This window comes from Euphorbia lathyris, chromosome 1 (genome assembly GCF_963576675.1).
Source record: "Euphorbia lathyris chromosome 1, ddEupLath1.1, whole genome shotgun sequence".
Lineage (NCBI taxonomy): Eukaryota > Viridiplantae > Streptophyta > Magnoliopsida > Malpighiales > Euphorbiaceae > Euphorbia > Euphorbia lathyris.
Window position 1 is genome coordinate 105,844,459 of NC_088910.1, and position 20,956 is coordinate 105,865,414.

At 33.9% G+C, this 20,956-nt stretch overlaps 1 protein-coding gene across 2 annotated transcripts; it reads left to right on the forward strand.

Annotated features, from left to right (window-relative positions):
- Positions 1–1,458: 1,458 nt before the first annotated feature.
- LOC136210499 (cyclin-T1-5-like) lies at positions 1,459–10,569 on the forward strand. 2 transcript variants are annotated; one of them, XM_066001765.1, is made up of 7 exons: positions 1,459–1,616; positions 6,099–6,410; positions 7,743–7,824; positions 8,086–8,220; positions 8,482–8,657; positions 8,737–8,888; positions 9,145–10,569. In XM_066001765.1, the coding sequence occupies exons 2-7, from the start codon at positions 6,193–6,195 to the stop codon at positions 10,191–10,193; spliced, it is 1,812 nt and encodes a 603-aa protein (XP_065857837.1). In that variant the 5' UTR covers positions 1,459–1,616; positions 6,099–6,192; the 3' UTR covers positions 10,194–10,569. The 2 variants fall into 2 exon arrangements, with proteins under 2 accessions (XP_065857837.1, XP_065857836.1); XM_066001764.1 differs by having other exon boundaries at positions 6,189–6,410.
- The last annotated feature ends 10,387 nt before the right edge of the window (positions 10,570–20,956 follow it).

Sequence of the window (20,956 nt, forward strand, 5' to 3'; positions counted from 1 at the left end):
ATTAGATTGAAAGATTAATTTTTTTTTTACAAGATTGAAAGATTAATTTACTACAGTTAAGTTGAGAGAGGTTATCGAAACATAAAGTTAACGGAACTGGAAAAACTCTGAACTACGGCTGATGTATTAAGGGCCCGTTTGGTTCAGCTGTTAGCTAATAGCTGTTGCGGTTGTTGTTAGCTGTTTGCGGTTGCAGTAAGCTGTTAGCTGTTTGTAGGTGTAGTAAGCTGTTAGCTGTTTAATTACTAGTGTTTGGTAAAATTATATTGAATTGTTGCTGTTCGGATTTAAAATGTCTAAAATGGACATGTTTTAAATTAATCAACGATGAAATTCTAAAAGGAAAAATATGAAAAAAAATGTCCATAATGTTTACAACTAGGAATAATTTTACTCTTAACGTCTAAAATTGCGCAATTTTACCCATAACGCTGGCAGCTAAGAGTAATTTTACCCCTAAAATTTGCAAGTTTAGTCGATTTCCGATATTATTAGAAAACATAGATATTTTATTTTTATTCTACACAAATTGCACACATCAGTAGTTTTAAAAAAAGAGATTTTTTATTTTTTTTGTGATTTAATAATAAAATTGAAAATTAATATCTATAAATTCGGTGAAATATTTAAATTTTTTTAAATCCAACTCGTACAAAAGCCAATATATTTTTTTATTTTCTTAAAAAAATTCATGTCTAATCATATGTTTGTGATTTGTTACTAACGATGATAAAATGGTACACATGTGAAGTGTAGAAGAAAATATTCATGATCAAGAAGGCAGTTTGATAAATTATTTCTCAAATTGACACAACTTGTCAATGTTAGGGATACAATTGATTATGGCTGCCAACATTAGGAGTATAATTGCACCATTTTAGATGTTAAAGGTAAAATTGTTCCTATCTATAAATGTTAAGGGTATTTTTGCACCTTATTCTATTATAAAATAAAAAATGTGTTACACAAATTAATAAAAATAATCTATATAAAAAATAAAAAATTTATTCACGCAACAAAACCTTGTTCTTCTAATAATTATATTATAAAAATATAAATAATGTCTAAGAATAAATATATTTTGTGGAATTAACAAGGATAATTTTGTAAATAACAAATAACTACAAACAGCTGTTTGTGAAAAGCTCCAAATATGAGCTTTTCGTGAAACGCTCCAAAACGCTGCAGTTTTTAGAGAAAATGCTAAACGCTGTGGTTATATAAACCTAACCAAACGCTATATTTTCTGCGGTTTAGAGTGAAACGCTAAACACTCATCCGAAAAGCTAAAACAAACACCCTCTAAGTTAAGGCCATGAACTTGCAAACTTTGAAGGGATAGAGCCTACGGGGAAGGGAATCCCCGTTTTTTTTTACCGTATCGACGTATGATATGACAAAATTACCCTCAGATATATAGTTTTATAATTTGCCCTAATCCTTGTTCGGACACAACATATCGTATCCTCTCTCAAATCCCTAGCCCTCTCCATCCAACGCCCCCGTCCTACCGCCGTCAACCATCACCGGTTCAGCCATATATTACCACCGCCACCATCTCGTCGGAGGAGACCCTCCGCCCTTGGTTGTCACTTTCTTCGATCTCATCGTGAAAGGTATGCATTGATCTTCTTTTTTCACTTTTTCCTCTTACCCTTTTATTTTGTGGTTTTGTTAGGTCGGTAAGCTTTGATCTATTTCTTGCACTATTTCATGTGTGTTTCCCTTCATCTAGTAGTTGAGATTAAGCCTCAACTTCGCTGTATAAGATTAGCTTCTTGGTTTTGTCTCGAGATGCCCAAACTTATAACAGCCATTTTTAATATGATTGACATTTCTTTTTGCGGTTCGATCCTGGTGAAAACCTTGATTTTGAAGCGTTTTCATGTTTTATGAATGTTTCGATTTCCAAAACTTTCAGAAATCGTACAAAATATTTGCGCCACGTTTGTTATATAAAAACATTGAAATCTCGTTTCTTAGAATTTGGAAATTTGTTTTATAGGATGTAATATGTTTTCAGAAGCATATTAATGCTGATCACATGTTTGGTTTTACAAAGAGGGTGTAATATTTTCTACATCAATTTTTCAAGAAGAAAAGTGTCCATTTACCCTCTCTTATCCAATTTGTATGAACTGGGGGGAACTTCCCGTGTCAATCAGTATTCATTTGACAGTGTAGCCCTCAATTTCTGCTTCTATGGCTAAAGCATCTCCGTGCAAGACCAATATGAGATTGAAAAATAAAAAGGAATGGGTTATGGGATCATACCTGAGGCATTAGAGACCCAATTTTTAGAGTATTGAGCTTTAAGAACTGAAAATTTAAAGCATGGTCCTCCATCAATGACAAATTATCCCGTTTGACTTATTATTCTCCGTCTCTTCACGATGTCTTCACCATCCTTCTTGATGAACTTGCCAAGCTGGATAATAAAAATTCATCTCCCCCCTTTCTTCTTGTCCAAGTATCAAGTCTCTTTTTAGTCAATGCACTTTTCGATCTACACGAGCACATTATCTCTAGAAGCATCGAAAGTTACGAAGCTTGTGTGAAGGTCCTTCTCTTTATTGGCTCGTTTAGGTTTTTTTGTCCAACCCACCGACTTATCAGTCTCAACCTTCAGATCGTTACAGTCAGTGTTTATTCCCTTTACGTCATCCAGCTCAGTGAATTGATTTTCCTCCTCCATTAACTGGTTGAAGTCCTTAGGATTTATTAGGACTATGCTTTCCTTAAGGGATTTGGATATGATATTGGAGATCATGGATTCTATTGTTATCTCCTTCCTTCTGCACTGTTAGGCACTGTTAGAGGTTCACACATCATGTCAGATTGAAAGATTAATTTACTACTGTTTAAACAAATTGAGAGGGGTTATCGAGACATGAAAGTTAAAGGAACTGGACAAACTTAACTACGGCTGATGTATTAAGGCCATGAACTTGCAAATTTTAAAAGGGATAGAGCCTACGGGAAGGGAATCCCCGTTTTTTTTTACCATATCAACACATGATATTGAAAAAATTACAATCAGATATATAGTTTCCCTAATCCTTGTTCGGACACAACATATCATATCCTCTCTCAAATCCCTAGCCCTCTCCATCCATTGCACCTGTCCTACCGTCCTACCGCCAGGACATCTACCCTTTTTACCGCCGTCAACCATCACCGTTCAGCCATATATTACCACCGCCATAATCTCGTCGGAGGAGACCCTCCGCCCTTGGTTGTCCCTTGCTTCGATTTCATTGTGCAAGGTATGCATTGATCTTCTTTTTTAACTTTTTCCTTTTACCCTTTTATTTTGTGGTTTTCTTAGGTCGGTAAGCTTTGATCTATTTCTTCCACTATTTCATGTGAGTTTCCCTTCATCTAGTAGTTGAGATTAAGCCTGAACCTCACTATATAATATTAGCTTCTTGGTTTTGTCTCGAGATGCCCAAACTTATAACAACCATTTTTAATATGATTGACATTTCTTTTTTGCGGTTCGATCCTGGTGAAAACCTTGATTTTGAAGCGTTTTCATGTTTTATGAATGTTTCGATTTCCAAAACTCTCAGAAATCGTACAAAATATTTGCGGCTACGTTTGTTATATAAAAACATTAAAATCTCGTTTCTTAGAATTTGGAAATTTGTTTTACAGGATGTAATATGTTTTCAGAAGCATATTAATGCTGATCACATGTTTGGTTTTACAAAGAGGGTGTAATATTTTCTACATCAAGTTTTCAAGAAGAAAAGTGTCCATTTACCCTCTCTTATCCAATTTTTATGTAAACTTTTTTTTCTTCATTGTATATGTAAAATTATTAAAAATGCATGCTTATAATTTTAAAATGTGTAGGCAATACAGAAGCTGCACTTGTTTCTATTTTAACAGCAAGTTACTCTCCATTAGTCTATTGCTTCGCTCCTATCCTTCAAAAACGTTTCCATTGATTCACTGCAATTCAATGTGTTGAGAGCTAGTTGACTGTCTGTGGTCTTATTTAGTTTGGTTTTCTGTTCTCTGTCTTATAGGAATTGCATTTCACTTGTGGCCATGAGAAACTAATCCTAATAATTTATCGGCTTCATTATTGTTGCGCTTGAATTTAAATTGACACACAAGTACTTACTCTCCACGAATTTCTATTTTAATTGGACGTAAGTTCTGGAAAATTAATAAAAAGATTACTGAGGTTGACATGGAATTTCTACTTTTAGTATTTATTGTGGTGGATTGTAATTATATTAATTTTCCTCTGCCATAACTGTTGTTAGAAACGATTTCAAGTAGGACTCAAATCTATGTATTTTTTCACCTTCATTTTTCAATTTAGTAACCAAATGGAATGTTAAACTTTCTACGCTATATCGCTGAAGCTAAGCTAAATTAAAACTATCACTAATCTATATTAGATATTGATCTCCAAGTAGTATATGCATTATGCAAAATAAATACAAGTTGACCTACTCTTTTTGCTACTTAAAGATGGTTACTTGAGTACATGCTCAAAAAGCATTCATTAAGTAACAAAATGTGAGTTTCATAAAAAAAGAAGTAACAAAATGTGTTTCCTTGTGCTTATTGTTATATGTGTTATCAAGATATAAATATTTAATATGCAGTTTAGTGTTAATTTGTATGCAATATCATTGCTAGCTCAACAAATAATAAACATAATTCACGAATAACCATGCAACAATGTTCAAATGCGAATTATAATAAAGCAAAAAAAAAAAAAAAAAAAAAAACGCTTTTGTTCATTGTCGCTTAAGCATGCCTAGGCAGTTTAGGCGGTGTCCAGACGGCTAAAATCGGTTAGGGGCCAAAAAAAGCCCAGAGGGACTAATCGGAGACATAGTTATTGAAGGCGCGCCTATGGCGCATGGCGCACCAGGCGCAGGCCTTAGCGCCATGGCAGCCCCATGGCGAGGCGCAATCGCCATGGCGCGCGCCTGGTGCGCCATTTTGCGCCAAATGCAATTGCCAAAGGCGCACCAAGGCGCGCCTTGGCAGTTAGAGGCAGTTATGGGCAGTTTTTTCATATATCTGGGATGGAGCACATGTTCTATTAACAAAAAGTATTAAAGAGGAGAGAAATTATACGTTTTAAACTAATTAGAAGACGAAGAGACAGAGTCATTTGAAGAGTTGAAGATGAACTCGTGTTTGAAAATGATACTCTAACATGGGGTTTAGTTGGTAAGGCTGCTGGAGTTGAAGAGATTGCATATAACACTAGAAGAGTAGGAAAAAAGGCTAAAGTTTCATCTTCCAAGGATCGAGGAAAAGCCCATGTAGTTGTTCGAGATGAGGAGGAAGAAGAAACTGAGTTTGTTGATGAGGATGAAGAGGATCAGTTTGATGATGATGCTTTAGATGAGGAGTGTGATAGTGATGATGAGGAGTGATGGATTTGGAGAGTTTTGATTAGGAGTAGAACTTAGGAATTAGTATTCAACTTTAAAGTTTGCTAATATGGGGTTTATTTTGCATTTTAAATTTATTTATGCTTAAGATATTTTCATGATTTAGTATTCATTGCATTTTTATGTTAGTTTTATAGTTTTATAATTTTTATTTTTGTAAGTGCGCCTTGTCTCACTATGGTGCGCGCCATCGCCGTGCGCCATGCGCCAAGGCTCCAGGACCCCTTGCGCCTTAGTGCGCCATGCGCCTTTAATAACTATGATCGGAGAAAATCAGGACGGATTCTCAATTTCGAGTGTCTAGGCGGTCCTGGCGGCCTTGGTTTCGAACACTGTTTCCTCCTAACCAAGGGCTTGTTTTAACTTTTCCTTTATTAACCCTTCTAACCCTCCTCCCAAGCAAGGGTTGCGCTGTGACTTGTTGTGAGTAACATCTATGATGCATTTTTTTGTTGCATTTTTTTTCTTGTTCATTTGACCTTGTAACTTTTAAACCTACCATAAATCCATAGCTTTCATCCTTATTATTGTAGCAACGACTTAATGATTTCCTAGATTCTGTCACTGCATTACTCTTTCTCCTACCCGACCCACCTTCCCTGTCTCTTAATGGCAGTCATATTTTTCAGTCTTTATAACTCTGAAGTGCCATTGGTCATCTTGATGCAGGGAGCTCTTATATGACATTGTGATTTAGCCAGAATATTTGTCATATATAGATTTTATATATAAATCTGGACACATTTATTGTGCATGTAGACATATGGATGATTCACTTCCTGGTGATTCCTCCTATCATGGAGCAAACCTTCACAAGTGTTCTCCAGAAAAGCCAGAGGATGGTGGCCGATGGTACTTTTCTAGGAAGGAAATTGAAGAGGACTCTCCATCCAGACGGGATAATATTGACTTGAAGAAGGAGGCATATCTACGAAAATCATACTGTACATATCTACAAGATTTGGGCATGAGGCTGAAAGTGTGAGTCTCTAAAATTGTTCCTACTTTATCTACAATTCAAATGCTTTTATTCTGTTGCCATGTTAATGTCTTTCTTCCAGAAACTAGTTTGATCCAATTGCATTTAATTTTGACTGTTCAACGTATTCTTTTAAACGTTTTTTCTACTAATGCATGTACAAACCTGCTCTCTGTCCACAAAGTTAGGCTCTTGCTATTTGATTTTTGTGTATGTAATATCCATACTTGGTTAGTAATCTATCAAATAGAAAGATCTTGCAGAAAATTTAAATGTTTTTTTTTTTTGTGTGTGTGTGTGTTGCTGACCTTCAGGTCATCTATTTTCTTATGCTGTTGGAGGACATTGTTCTTTGTCAGATGCTATACTTTTTTCTTGGTTCGTTAACTTTAAGTGGGAAAACAGAAAGCACTTCTCAAACAGATGTTAGATGCAAATACTTACGAAATTGACTTTAAGTGGGAAAACAGAAAGCACCTTTATGAACCCCCTGCTCTCCTGATACTTCATGGAAGTCTGTATCACTGCATTACCTGTAGTCAATTTCGTAAGTATTTGCATCTAACATCTGTTTGAGAAGACCATCATCCCTTCATTTTATCACCTCGGCTTTGATCTGGAACAGCAAATCAAAGCCACACTAGACTTGAGGCCTGACTCTTTTACCATATGTAGCAGGAAGAATCTAGTCCATGAAACAACTACCTATTTTCTATGTATATTATTCATCTGTTGTACTTCCTTATATTCCATGACTAGCATCTCAGGAAGTAAAATTTTAAGTTGAATTGACCCCAATGATTACGCCAAAAATGATGCACCATACTGTAACTTATTGATTTCACAAGTACTTGAAATACCTTTCCTTGCTCACCCATGAACGTGAATGCCCTAAAGAATTGTTGATGTCCAATTGTAAATATCTTTTCCACCTTGTTTTTTCCTTAAGTTCCATTTTTGTACCAAATTTGTTAGCATTTTTTCCAGCAATGCATACTTAGAAGCCTAACTCCATAATTTTCAACCTCTGTTTTCACTGTCTTCTAGTCCATCAGATGGCATTAGAGTTATAATTTAATCCTCACCAGACTCATACACGTGCCGTTTTGCCAGTATCCACGCTTCATCTTGCTTTCACTCAGATATTTTTGCCCCTAAAAAAGCTCTTGCATATACATGTTTCTCGTGCAATGGGCCAGATATCTTCTTGGTTAAAATTGTTCATCTATTATGGAGTAAACTTGCATTACTTCAATTTAGTTGTCTTGTGTCATAAGTGGCTTATGCAATATGATATGCTTGGCTTGACGAGTCTTGAATTTCTTAATCTGCAGGCCTCAGCTAACTATTGCTACTGCAATAATTTTTTGTCACCGATTCTTTCTTCGTCAATCTCATTCAAAGAATGATAGGAGGGTGAGTTTTTTTGTTTATTTTGTGATATAACACGTATCGCTGGTTCGAATTGGTTATTTAATCTACTGTGGTGGTGAAGCTACTGGGGATATTAGAATTCACTTATATTTCTATAACTTACTACTGCCGTTGTTTTCTTGCACAGCTCCTTGCACCTGAACACTGATTGCCATACATGTCTGATTATTTTTAACATAAGTTTTTTGTTTAGATTTAGCTGAGTTCTCATTGTACTGTAAAATTTCACTCTATTTCTTGCAGACCATCGCTACAGTGTGTATGTTTCTTGCTGGGAAGGTGGAGGAGACTCCCCGTCCATTAAAAGATGTTATCCTCGTTTCTTATGAAATAATCCACAAAAAGGACCCTGAAGCTGTTCAGAAGATCAAACAAAAGGTAATGTATCTTTCTTGTTAAAATCTATGGCCTTGTTGTAAATTCTCCTATAGTACTTCAATAATCAATCTGTTTCAGTATGGCTAGTACTTCCTTGTTCTTTTCTTAGTGTGTTTACTTTTCCTCAAGTAGAAATATAGAATTTTACTGAGTAGTTGAGATTTTGTAGGCTCTCTACTGCTCAATTAGTGGAATAGAGCTTTACTATTTTCTCTATTCTTAATCACATATGTCATTTATGCATCGACATCTCATGGGCAGGAGGTATACGAACAGCAGAAAGAACTGATTTTAATAGGGGAGAGGGTTGTACTTGCAACTCTTGCTTTCGATCTAAACGTGCAGCATCCATACAAGCCTCTTGTGGATGCAATAAAGAAATTTAAGGTTGCTCAAAATGCCCTAGCACAGGTTGCATGGAATTTTGTGAATGATGGGTATGACAAATCGCTATTTTAGTCTATATGCGCTTTTTTTTATTGCCTCTTCTTGATCGGGGAGATGCGGCATGTGCAGACTGCGCACATCTCTTTGCTTGCAATTTAAGCCCCACCACATTGCGGCAGGGGCCATTTTCCTGGCTGCAAAGTTCCTCAAAGTGAAGCTCCCATCAGATGGTGAGAAAGTCTGGTGGCAAGAGTTTGATGTCAGCCCACGCCAATTGGAGGGTTGGTGTCTTACCTTTCTTTACATATATATTATAAATGAATATAATAACATATGCTGTTTATTTAAATTACATGTGCCTATGGATTTTCACATCATGGAAAAAAAAGGGTGGGGGTAAGTGATTGTGCATTGTTGGGAGGAAGATTCTGAGCCTGAAGTGAACTAAAGAAATATGAAACGAGCTAGTTAATAGTTATGGAAATTTTTGTTAGGTTGTTTTGTGGTTTACTTTAACTGTGAACTTTTATCTTGCAGAGGTAAGTAATCAGATGCTGGAACTTTATGAACAGAACCGATTACCTCCTCCAACTAACAATGAAACTGAAGGAAGCACCGCAAGTGGGGTCACTCATAAAGCCACACCTAAAGGTTCATCTGGCAAGGAAGAACATGCAGTGATGAATAGTCATTCTCAAGCTGGAGGAATTAATTCAAGACCTGAAACCTCCAAGTCAATGTCACATGCGGATAATCCTGGTGGAGCTCAAAGAACGAGGCATGCGCACGCAAATGAGTATGCTAGTGAGGAGGTGAAAAGTGTCTCTGATCACAACGCTGATGGTGAAGCCAAAGATAATTTCGATTCTGAAATAGACATAGTGCGTGACCATGATGTTCGGGAAGCTCAAACTACATCAAGGATTGCATCCCATGGAAAAGAAGATGAAGAAAGGAATGCCACTAGAAGTGAAATAATTGAAGCTGGGGAATTAAAAGACAAACATTTTGGCCGAACCTTGGGAAATAGAGAAGGTACACTTGGTCAGTCACCCCAAGATGCTATTAAAAAGATTGACAAAGACAAGGTAAAAGCAGCATTGGAGAAACGGAAGAAGTCTCGGGGGGATATAACTCGGAAAACTGACTTCTTGGATGAGGATGATCTGATTGAGAGAGAACTGGAGGCTGGCATCGAGCTAGCTGCTGAGAGCGAAAAAATTAAGAGCGATAGGAGGCAAAACTGGTCTAGGTCTTTGGAGAGGCAAGAACATGAAAAACATCAAGAGGATGCAGGGGATAGAGAACAGCAAGGAATGCAGGAGCAGTTAACATGCAAGTCAGATTTCAACCATATTGAAGAGGGAGAAGTTCCAGATAACATTGACAAAAGTTTCCACTCCCCAAAATCAAACAACCGCAAACGGAAGGTATGGAGCTCACCAGACAAAACGTCTGAGGCTAGGGTTCGAAATGATTATGCTCCAGGTGCCCATCACGACTACTTAGAAGACCGTAGCCGGGCTAATCGGCTTGGTTATGTGGAGAGGGATCATAAAAGGCATGTACCAGAAAATCACCTGTGAGGCGTGATTGTTCTGTGGAACACATAGATATGGAATACTTCTCCTCTTATGTTTTCTGTGGAACACATAAATTGAATGCTTGACATTGTTTCATAGACTAGGGTAGATGCTTATTTATCCTGAGGCGTGAGAGAACAGTACTGGGTATAATCTATTTTTCAAGTTTGGACTATTTGGGCCGAAACTTGTATCACTTGCATGACATTTGTAAGAATGGGAATGAGGTTTCTCGAAGTTGTAAAGCAATCCAGAATGTTTGAGATACTATCCTTGTATAATTTTGAAGAGTTATGGTCATACATTGAGAAACTAGTGATTCAGGAGTTTTGTAGTCATATTTGATTTCCTCCCTTGTTTATGTCTTGCTTTTGTTGGATGGGCAGCTTGATATTAATGTCTTTCAGTATAGGGATTGTCACAGAGAGAGCCGATAGTAAAATGCACTTTTTTTTTTTTTTTTTTTAATTTATGTGACTTTCCATTGTGATGTTTTTATGTATTGAATAGGGTTTTTGTCTACCGTTGTTCTTATTCAAAGCGTAGCAATTCTCTCTCTACTGTTTTCATATTCTAGAACAGCTGATGGCCGTGAGCTGTTGAGTTTGGCATATTATTCTTCTCCTTACCAACTTTTTCATACGGTGATCTCGAATTACAAATTAATTGTTAGGTTCTTTTGAAGGATGAGTCGGCTAGGGCGGATCTATAGGGATTCAGCAATATCAATTTGTTACTGGAAAATTCTATACAGCCTCTGTATTAAGTTTTGATTTTTTTAGGAGAGGTATCTAGATCTTTTAATTAAGCATCTATAAAATCACTAAATTTTGATAAGTGTTTTATTACAGTTATTAAATTTGTGCTATAAATTCCACCATGTGGATTTTAGGGGTTGATATGTCATTTTAAAAGTAGAGGAGGATTTGATAGCTTCAAGATTTTGCTCTGCTGTTGAAAGTAAACTGATTGAAATAACAATAATTATGAAAAACAAGTTCGCATCTCTACTGGAAAAGTATGCTTATTGCTTTGTTGGACTGATTGATAACTCACAATTCAAGGTGCTTCAATCCAAAATTTCAAAGTTTCTTCATCAAAGTCTAATGAATATGTATGTCCTAAATTTTGATATTGAATTAGCTCAAGAGCTGAAGTATGCCTTTTTAATATTGAATTAGGATTTCCACCTAGTTATTGTTCTCTATTACATTTCTTATGCAACATCATGTGGCAAGGCTCGTGTTTCTGCTATTGGCGCTGTCATTGCAAAGCATGCTTGTGATTAGATCACTATTTGACACAGTTTGATTTTATTATATTTCTCATCATTAGTAAGTCTTTTCAAGTGCATTTTAGCTTGTCATTAAACTCATGTGTTGTTTCTATTCAAATTATTACTTGTTCCATATATGACACTGCTTATTTTATATTATAACATTATATTTGAGAAAGTGTTTCCCATTCTTTGTCTTGAAATTATGTTACTTCTTTTCTCCTCTTGGTTGCTGCAATTTTTAGGTCTTAAAGTTTTCCTAGATTCTTATTCCAGCGAACTATGTCATAACAATCAATTTTCTCTAGTCTATACAGCTTTGAGTACCCTAGGTGTCGTATGAGGTTATTTAATTTGAGTGGGTAATATGTTTGTTTCTCTGATCTTCATGGTATGGTTCTGTCAAAATATTATGCACTATTGCATAAAACTTGTTTTGGTATAGTAAATTTGAAGTATTCTTAACAAGTATAGCATTCATTATCCTTCTGTTGTCTAAATATCAATGACTGCAGTTTTGATTAATCTGGCATTTAACAATGCTTAAAATAGAAGCGAATAAAAAATCTTATAGTTTTCAATATGGATCTAAGGAAGAAATCAACTGTAATTATCAAAGAAACATGACTTTTTTTTTTTTTTAATCTCAGAAGAATAAGTAATTTGACAAAAAAATGAAAGAAACAGAAGAAAGAAACTAAGAGAGTACTGAGGTAGAAAGAAGTAGAAGAAGTCGGATAGAACAGAAGCAGCGCAAGATAGATTAGACATCAACAGAAACAATTGTTTTATCATTTATTACAACTTTGTGTTCCAATATGGCTCTGTTTTTGTTCGTTCTTCGGTGTGCTTGCCCCTCGACAAGTTATCTTAACATCTTGATTTAGGGTTGGTTTGAAGTTTATCGATGTTGTTATTGGTTGCACTTTTAGGCTTTAATTGTGCCATTTGATTTGAGTGTGTTCATTATATGGGTTGTAGATTGATTAAATTTGATGCAACTTTTGGGTTTTGAGTGTGTTCATGACGTATTAGACGCATTTCAATCATGGCTAGAGTAGAGCTGTAAAATTTCAGAGTTAGTTGACACTTGGTTAGATTGTCTTCACACTACGCGTCCCCGCTGAGCGAGGGTCCAGGGAGGGGTCCCACCACAAGGGTGTACCGGGAGCAAGCCTTCCCCTACCAATTTATTTGACAAAAGACCGCTCCTAAGACTCGAACCGGTAACCTCTTGGTCACACGACAACGACGTTTACCGTTGCACCAAGGGTCGCTCTCCTCTCTTCAATCCAAATAATTGACTAAAAAGTAATAAATTTTATATATTGTTGCCTTTAGTTTAAACTTCAGTTGCATTTGTAAACTAAAAATTATGCTTCTCAATTCACAAAAGTTTACTCCTCTCATTATCAACTCTGTTGTTCTTATATGCACTTTTGCTGCTTCTGCTGGGTATGGTTTAATGCTTTCCATGACTCAGTTTTGGATAAAAGACATGAACTGAAATATTCTTTCTTTCAAATTAATTAATTAATTCTAGCCTTTAAGATTCGTCAGGATTTGGACAATCTTAAGTCAAAATGGATATTCTTTAGATTATAAGACTTATTATCCTTTTCAGATTGTTTTGTCTCTCTTTGCTTGGCTTACCCAAATGTAAATGTGATCCTGTTTCTCACAAGTCTTTTGTTGTTTGTTACATAAGAAAATATATATATTAATTATACATATTTACAAGTTTAAATTTCTCTAACTAGCTGAATCTTCTCTTTTTACGGGGAGCATGAACATTGCGACGGTCATGTTCTTCATTGCTCCGTCGAAGAGGAAGATGCATCATCTTCTTCACTGTCAGACCAGACTGATGATCACTCTCTCTCACCATACACTGAGAATTTTGGTGTCGGTGGCTCAGAGTCGGATGAAGCTACAAAAACAGGGAAAGTAAATCCCAAGGATGATGTATCATCTTCTTCTTCACTGCTCGTCGAAGAGAAAGAGAAAGACGGGACTGTGAGCGAGAAAGTCGGTGTCACTGTCACTGGCTCAGGCTCAGAAGAAGCTGCAGAAACTGGGAAATTGGCAATATCACTGCCTGATGCTGCATCATCTTCTTCTTCACTGCTCGTCGAAGAGAAAGAGAAAGACGGGACTGTGAGTGAGAAAGATGATGTGGGTGGATGAGAAGAAGCTGCAGAAACCAAGTTATTATCAGGTAACATTGGTTTTGCAGTGGAAGTTGTAGGCGGAGGAATCTTCTGTTCCGAAGCAGAATCCTGTAGGATAATTAGCGAGTATCAAAACTCGAGTACAAACAAATCCTAAAAGATGGTATGCATAAATAATAAAAGAGGAAATACAAACCTCATTGGCACCCTTGTGTTGAGCATTCAAATTTTGTGCATAATGGTCATGTGTTAATGCAGTGGCAACTTTTATAACTGAAGCTGTTGCCACTACATTCACCTTATTACCAGACTCCTGCTTCTGTTTCTTCCATGGCCGCAACTCGGCAGGCTTATCTATAAGAGTATCAATGTGCTCTAATATTTTTCGAGCCATAAGGGTAGATTGCGCAGGGACTCCTGGAGTAAAGAGTTCAGTGTGTTGTGGCTTAGTACATTGACTATCTATTGGTCCATTTTCCTGATTTTGCTTTGGAGCAGAAAGTAAGGCCTCTGAATTACTACTCCAGTAGTCCTTTTTAGGACAGTTTAAATTCACTGATCCTCTAGAGGGAGTTTCAACATGAAACTTATCCCGCAGCCTACGAATGGGTCCCACAGATCCGTGGTTACCATTTAATGCTTTGGTGTTCTTCTTGGAATGTACCTATATATGCATGCAGTCCAACAAAGAGTCAGTCAGATAATAAGAATAATACACACAGAAACTTAACAAAAATAACAAAAATTACCCGTTTTAAAGTCTGTTGAAATGAATTTGTGATGGTTCTAGAATATGGGGTTCGGGGAAAAGTATGAAGCACAAATCTGTTTCTCTGATCCTGCACTAAGACACCAGGGCATGTAGGGGCTGGCTGTTGAAACAACATGAAAATTGAATGCCTTACTCATCCATATAATACATAAAATAAAAATAAAGGAGAAACAGCTATTTCATTTCGGAATTGTATTAAACACTCGGTAAAAAGTAAGATTATAATTCCATTTGCAGCCAAGAGTCAATTGATTGGGATATTAATTACTTAAAAGAATTCAGTACAGAACACTTGTAAAATTGTGTAACTGTAAATAACTCAATTTATTGGCCAAATTCTGGATGAATATAATAATATATTACAAATTCCTTGGTTTTGGTTGTTTAAATTGTGATTTGCATCCTCTTCCTCTTAGTTTTTAGCTTTCCTGATCATGTTGTGTGGTGATACATTACAAGAATTAATGGATATGACCAAATGATATATGAAGTAGAATTTGGTGTTCAAGAATTAATATGATACAACTTACACCTACCTACCAAATCAAAATAATACTCTTAACTTTTGGTGCTTACTTTGAGATATTCTAATTTTATCTTTTTTTTTACACTTTACATAAGATTATTATTATCATTTTTTACACTTATTATCAAATTTTTTCTATTTTTATATATCAAATAATATTTATTCTTTTTATTTTCTATTTCACACAAAATAAGAGTGCTTACACTCTCAGATTGAGATTTGGAGAAGAAAGAAGCCAATAGCATGTTGGCTCTGCCCAAAAACTTAGAGAGAAGGCCACCACCGTGTGCCTGGTTCTGTGAGGGGGGAGGAGGCGAGATGCCTCTGTCCTGCACGGGTTTGGGTACAAACGAAATGATTCTCCGGTTCTTAGTGTTCATGTTCATATCATTCACACCCTCGAATCCACTATCATCATGCTTTCGCTTGTGGATTCTGTACCTATCCATTTTCAATTCTAATAGCAAAAATATGTTACAATTGAAGAAATCATTCTTTATTTATAGACAGATGATGAGAGGGGATTATAGAAGGAAATATTTAATGTAATTGGGAGGAATATCAATCATAATAATCAGCCCTCTAATTTAACGTTACAATATTAATGCTGTTGACTAAAATAAAAGTCATATGTTGACTTGACTCAAATTTGAAACTTTATAAAATTTGCCTAAATGTCTCAATTTCACTTTATCAAATCTCATATGCTCGGTGTTCGTTGGATCGTCCTGGTCTTAGTCAAAACTCCTTTGATTTTGAATCCCCTCAAATAATTACCAAAATCAATTAATTAACTTACCAAAAATTCCTAATGTAAATGGAACAAATATTCAATTATAATAATGAGCTCCCTAAAAAAATGTTACAATATTAATGGCTTATTATCATAAATAATATGATAGTAGTAGGCAAATGTGAACTTCCTTTTAATATTGTAAAGGCAAAAAGCATCCTGAGCCCCCTGATCTTTTATTGTTTGGTGCATTAAGCCCTCAATCTTTTATTTAGACACATTGAGCCCCTGATCTTTCACCATTTGGTGCATTAAGCCCTCGATCTTTCATTTAGACACATTGAGCCCTTGATCTTTCATATATGGGTGTATTAGGTCCTTCCATAAATCAATTAATATATAGGTTTATTAAGGGCATGTTTGGTTAGGTTTATATAACTGCAGCGTTTCGCATTTTCTCTGGACACTGCAACATTTTGGAGCTTTTCACGAAAAGCTCTTTTCATGAACAGTTGTTTGTAGTTACTTGTTATTGATAAAATTGCCCTTCTTATTTCCACAAAATGTGCTTCAATTTTAACATTATTTTTATTTTTAGAACATAATTATCGAAAAACAAAGTTTTATTGTGTTCAATAAATTTTTTATTTTTTATTTAAATTATTTTTATTAATTTGTATAATATATTTTTTATTTTAGAATTTGTTATTTTTAGAACATCATTTGTTGTCACACCAAACATGCCCTTAATAAACCTATATATTAATTGATTTATGGAATGACCTAATACACCCATATATGAAAGATCAAGGGCTCAATGTGTCTAAATGAAAGATCGAGGGCTTAATGCACCAAATGGTGAAAAATCATGGGCTCAATATGTCTAAATAAAAGATCGAGGGCTTAATGCACCAAACAATGAAAGATCAAGGGCCTCAGGATGCTTTTTGCCTATTGTAAACTAATAAGATTATTCCTATATTGTAAATTTATAAAAATCTTATCTTTAACTTGACTCAAATTTTGAGACTATAAAATTTGACTAACCGTCTAAATCTTACATTGTAAAATTTGGGGGTAGTCATGGTTTCAATTCTAAATTTACTTCTTCCTTACCTAAAATTTGAAACAAATAGTTGCATTATGTCTTTATTAAACTGATCAATATCTAACTATTAATCTGCGACAATTCTTATCGAATTCAATCAATTTACCCATTTTTTTTATGAATTTAAGTCACGGTTAAATTGTATGAAATTGTCTTAAATTGGTATGAAAATGCATTTAAACACGTTTAGTGTAATTTTATGAAACCTTCGAGTTAATATTTTGGAATAATTTCAATTGATTTCATCTTTTCATCGTTGTTGCTCTTTTCTACCATTTTTCTTCATTTTTTTCTTACGCTGCCTTTTTTTTTGGTCGATTTCAATCAATGTATGCCAATTTAACATGAGGTTAAATTGGGTGAAATTGGTATGAAAATACATTTAAACATGTTTAAATATAACTGTATTTATAAGAGAATAGAAAATGCGTTAATATCCAATGTATTACATTAAAATGTCACAAGTGATATAGTAACTCCAATGTACCCATACTTTTGGGGTATATATAATACTAGAAAGATACCCTTGCTTCGCTTCGGGAAAGAAATAACGTGTTAATTTTTATTAAATGGATTTATATTTTAACTACTTGAACCATGTGATTGGTAGTAGTTTAGTTATGTTTCTAGTTACAATAGATATATAATAACTAAAAATACAAAGGTTTTCTACACTGAATATCTAGTTAACCAAATCAATATCCGAACTTAAAAACCTGACAGTCCAAAAATTAAAAGCAGCTAACGCAAAAATAAAATTATGTAAATAATTTTGTTCTTGGTTGAAGGATTGGGCTTGGTTGAGAAAACTTTTAAAGTAGAATTTTTTTTAATAAGATCAAAAAACTCGAAGTGGTAATAATTATAAAAAATTTCAATTCGAGTTATAAAATTATGATGAAATTAAGGAGCACATTTATGTAAAAGTAAACTATTGATATTATTAGTAGTGTTCATTGGATATTGCATAACCAAATAAATGAATTTGGTTATTCACCACCCTGACTTATTAAATCTAAGGTTTAGAATGCTTAAAATTTTCATCTAATAATATTAAAAAATAAGATAAAGGCTTAGGCTTTGTTCTTTATGACTGAAAAAAATCGAACTGAACTGAATTATATTGAAACAGAAATAATAATATAATCCTTTAAAAATAACAATAATTAAAATAAAAATTTGATAAAATTAATAATGGTTCTAATAATAGTGATAATAATAATATTAATAATTATAATTACAATAAATAATGATAAATTACTGAACTAAACTGATTACTGAACTGAACTAATTGTTACTGAAATGAAGTAATAAAGAACATAGTCTTAGAATGCTTAAAATTTTCACCTTAAAATTTTAGTAAGTTTGGATCTAATAGTGAATATTCAAAAATAAGATAATGAAAAACACTTGTTAATATTATAATTCAAGTTTTAATAAAAAAAAATATGTCATAAGTCAAATGGTCTAAGCTTTATAAGATGTCCAAAAATAAATTGGACTTAAAATTCAACAACATAAAAGAGAAAAAAAAAGCAAAACTACTTATATGTAAAAAGAAAATAAATATGAGAGTATTGTAAGGGAATTAATGAGGAAAACGTTGACGGTCTCAAAATAAATAATTCGAAGAGTTAGTGATATTCTAAGGAACTTTAATTCTTGAAAATTTTCGTTTTGAGGTCATTTAGGTGTTGTTTGGTTATGAGAGAAAGTAAATTTTTAGAGAGAGAAAACTCCAAAAAATGTGATTTTAAAAAATAAAAAATATGATTTTATAGTAAATTTCGTTCTGAACAACTTTAATTGGTGGTTATACTGTTAAGAATTGAAGTTCAGTGACCATAATGTTAAAATGGTAAAATTCAGTGGCCATGGGTGTAATTTAACCTCTTCCAAAGCCAAAAAAAAAAAACGGTCGTTTTCTTGTAAGTGGGTGGGTGGATGCTATAAAACTCATGCATATTAGAGCAACTTCAGTGGATATAACTAGGTTGTGTTTTTAGGATAAAAGATACATACAACCATTAAAGTGGTTGTCTCTGAAAATAGTTTGTAACCAATATTGGGAGTGTACGACAAAAAGAAAAAGTAATAGCACATAAATTGTAATTAATCAAATGGTGAGGTACACGCTGCTTTGTAAAACGATCAATCTCGCGTGTAGAACCCATTATCGGTATTCCGCGCGCCAAGAAGAATAACTCATTTCAAATTTCTGCAAGTGGTAGGTTATAGTGGGTTTGAATTGATTATTTGTAATTTTTTATTCAATTGTGCAGTGGATTGATGAAAACAGGGACATTCATATATTCAATTGTTGGGTGTGTAAATATTTGTGTATGGTATTTATAAGTATTGAATAAATTGTTGGGTTGGGTAAATTATTAATTATATATTAATTGAGTAAAAAAAATAGTGTTTTATGACAAGTGGGGCCTACAAAAAATAAAAGTATATGTGGAGTGTGTTTTTTGTATATGTGGCACCAAAAAATACAAACACCATTAAAGGTGCTCTTAGAGGATGTAATTGAGGACAAAATTGGAGAGATGCATGTCAAATTAATTGAGGACAAAATTGGAAAGTGAGTGGAAGGGTGAGATGAAAATAAATTAAAAAAAGATTTGATAAAATTGGAAAGTAAGAGAAAAGGTGAGATGAGAATAAATTAAAAAAAGATTGGACAAAATTGGAAAGTGAGTGGAAAGGTAAGATTGGAACAAATTAAAAAAAATGGAACTGATACTGTTCACAACATTAACTTTTATAAGTATATATAATATATAATTTTGAAATCTTAACTCCATGATTTTTATAGTTTTTGGATACAAATAATATTATATGTGACTCAAATTAGGTAAACCCCAACTAAAATAATAATAAATAAATAATATATACGTCAATTGAAACTGACTAAAAGTTTATAAAAGTAACTTTAAAGTATATGCAAGTAACTAAAATTATATGAATTGGCTAAATTTTGGTGAAACTATTCCGACATATTAGCTTCAATATTTCGTAAAATTATATTTAAGTGACTGAATATTAACTTAATATTAACTTCGAGGTTTCCATAATTTTCGGATATGCATAATATTTTCTATTAACTCAAAGGTTTCCATGATTTTTTGGTCCACATGATATATTATAAGTGGCTGATTTTAGTGAAACCAAACAAAATCTAACAAAAAAAGAAACAATATATATCATGTAAAAGTGAATGAAAATATACAAATCACAAAAATTTGTATGAAACTATTTTGAAAAAAAAATATTAATTCTAATATTCTATGGAGATACATTTGTGTGTAAATTAAAGTTACTGAAACTTAATTGTAGATTTTAGTTTTATTTTCAAATACGCAAAAAACAACATACAAAATCACAAATACAAGAAAAATGAAAAATTAAGACACATAAATCTCTCAAATTTTCAATTAACCCATCATGAACTTATTCACTAATTAATTAGTTCCACTAAATATTAATTCTCTTCCTTTTCATAATGATTCCTCCATCTCAAATACCATTGCTTGCTTCCCGATTCAACATCACACACAATTCTATAAATGTGTCTTTCATGTAATCAATGCAAAAGTATTGGTAACCTAGTGGAAATTACTAAAGATTACCTCATGAGCTGGAGACTGATTGGTTTAGAATAACATTAAGACTGCTATAGAAAAATATACTTCTACCCCACTCAAGGGTTTGAGCTATGGGTAATAGGTATGGAGCTATGAGTGATGTACACATGCCTACCCTATGACTCAAGGAATACGTGAGAAGTATTTTTATGCGCATCGGGACTAAAAAAGATCAATCTTGAATCATGTCAAGTGTCGTGATGCAATAATGAAAACCACTTACAAACTTTAAAGTTTAGTAATTAGTCTTCAGTGTTTTCCATGTACTAAACACATAATCTTTAACTAATTAAGTGATAAAAAATGATTAATTCATATCCTTAAAGCTTTCCTAAGTAACTGAATACTTAGTGTGATGACACATTTCCTTAAAGCTACTAAAGGTTGCCAAGATATGAACGAACTCAGTTAATTCATACTTTAATAGTTCCCCTCACATACTCAATGTGATGAATTCATATTTCCAGTATGTAATCCTGGGTAACTATGAAAAGTACAAGTTAACCTTTTCTTTGAATCAACTACTTTAG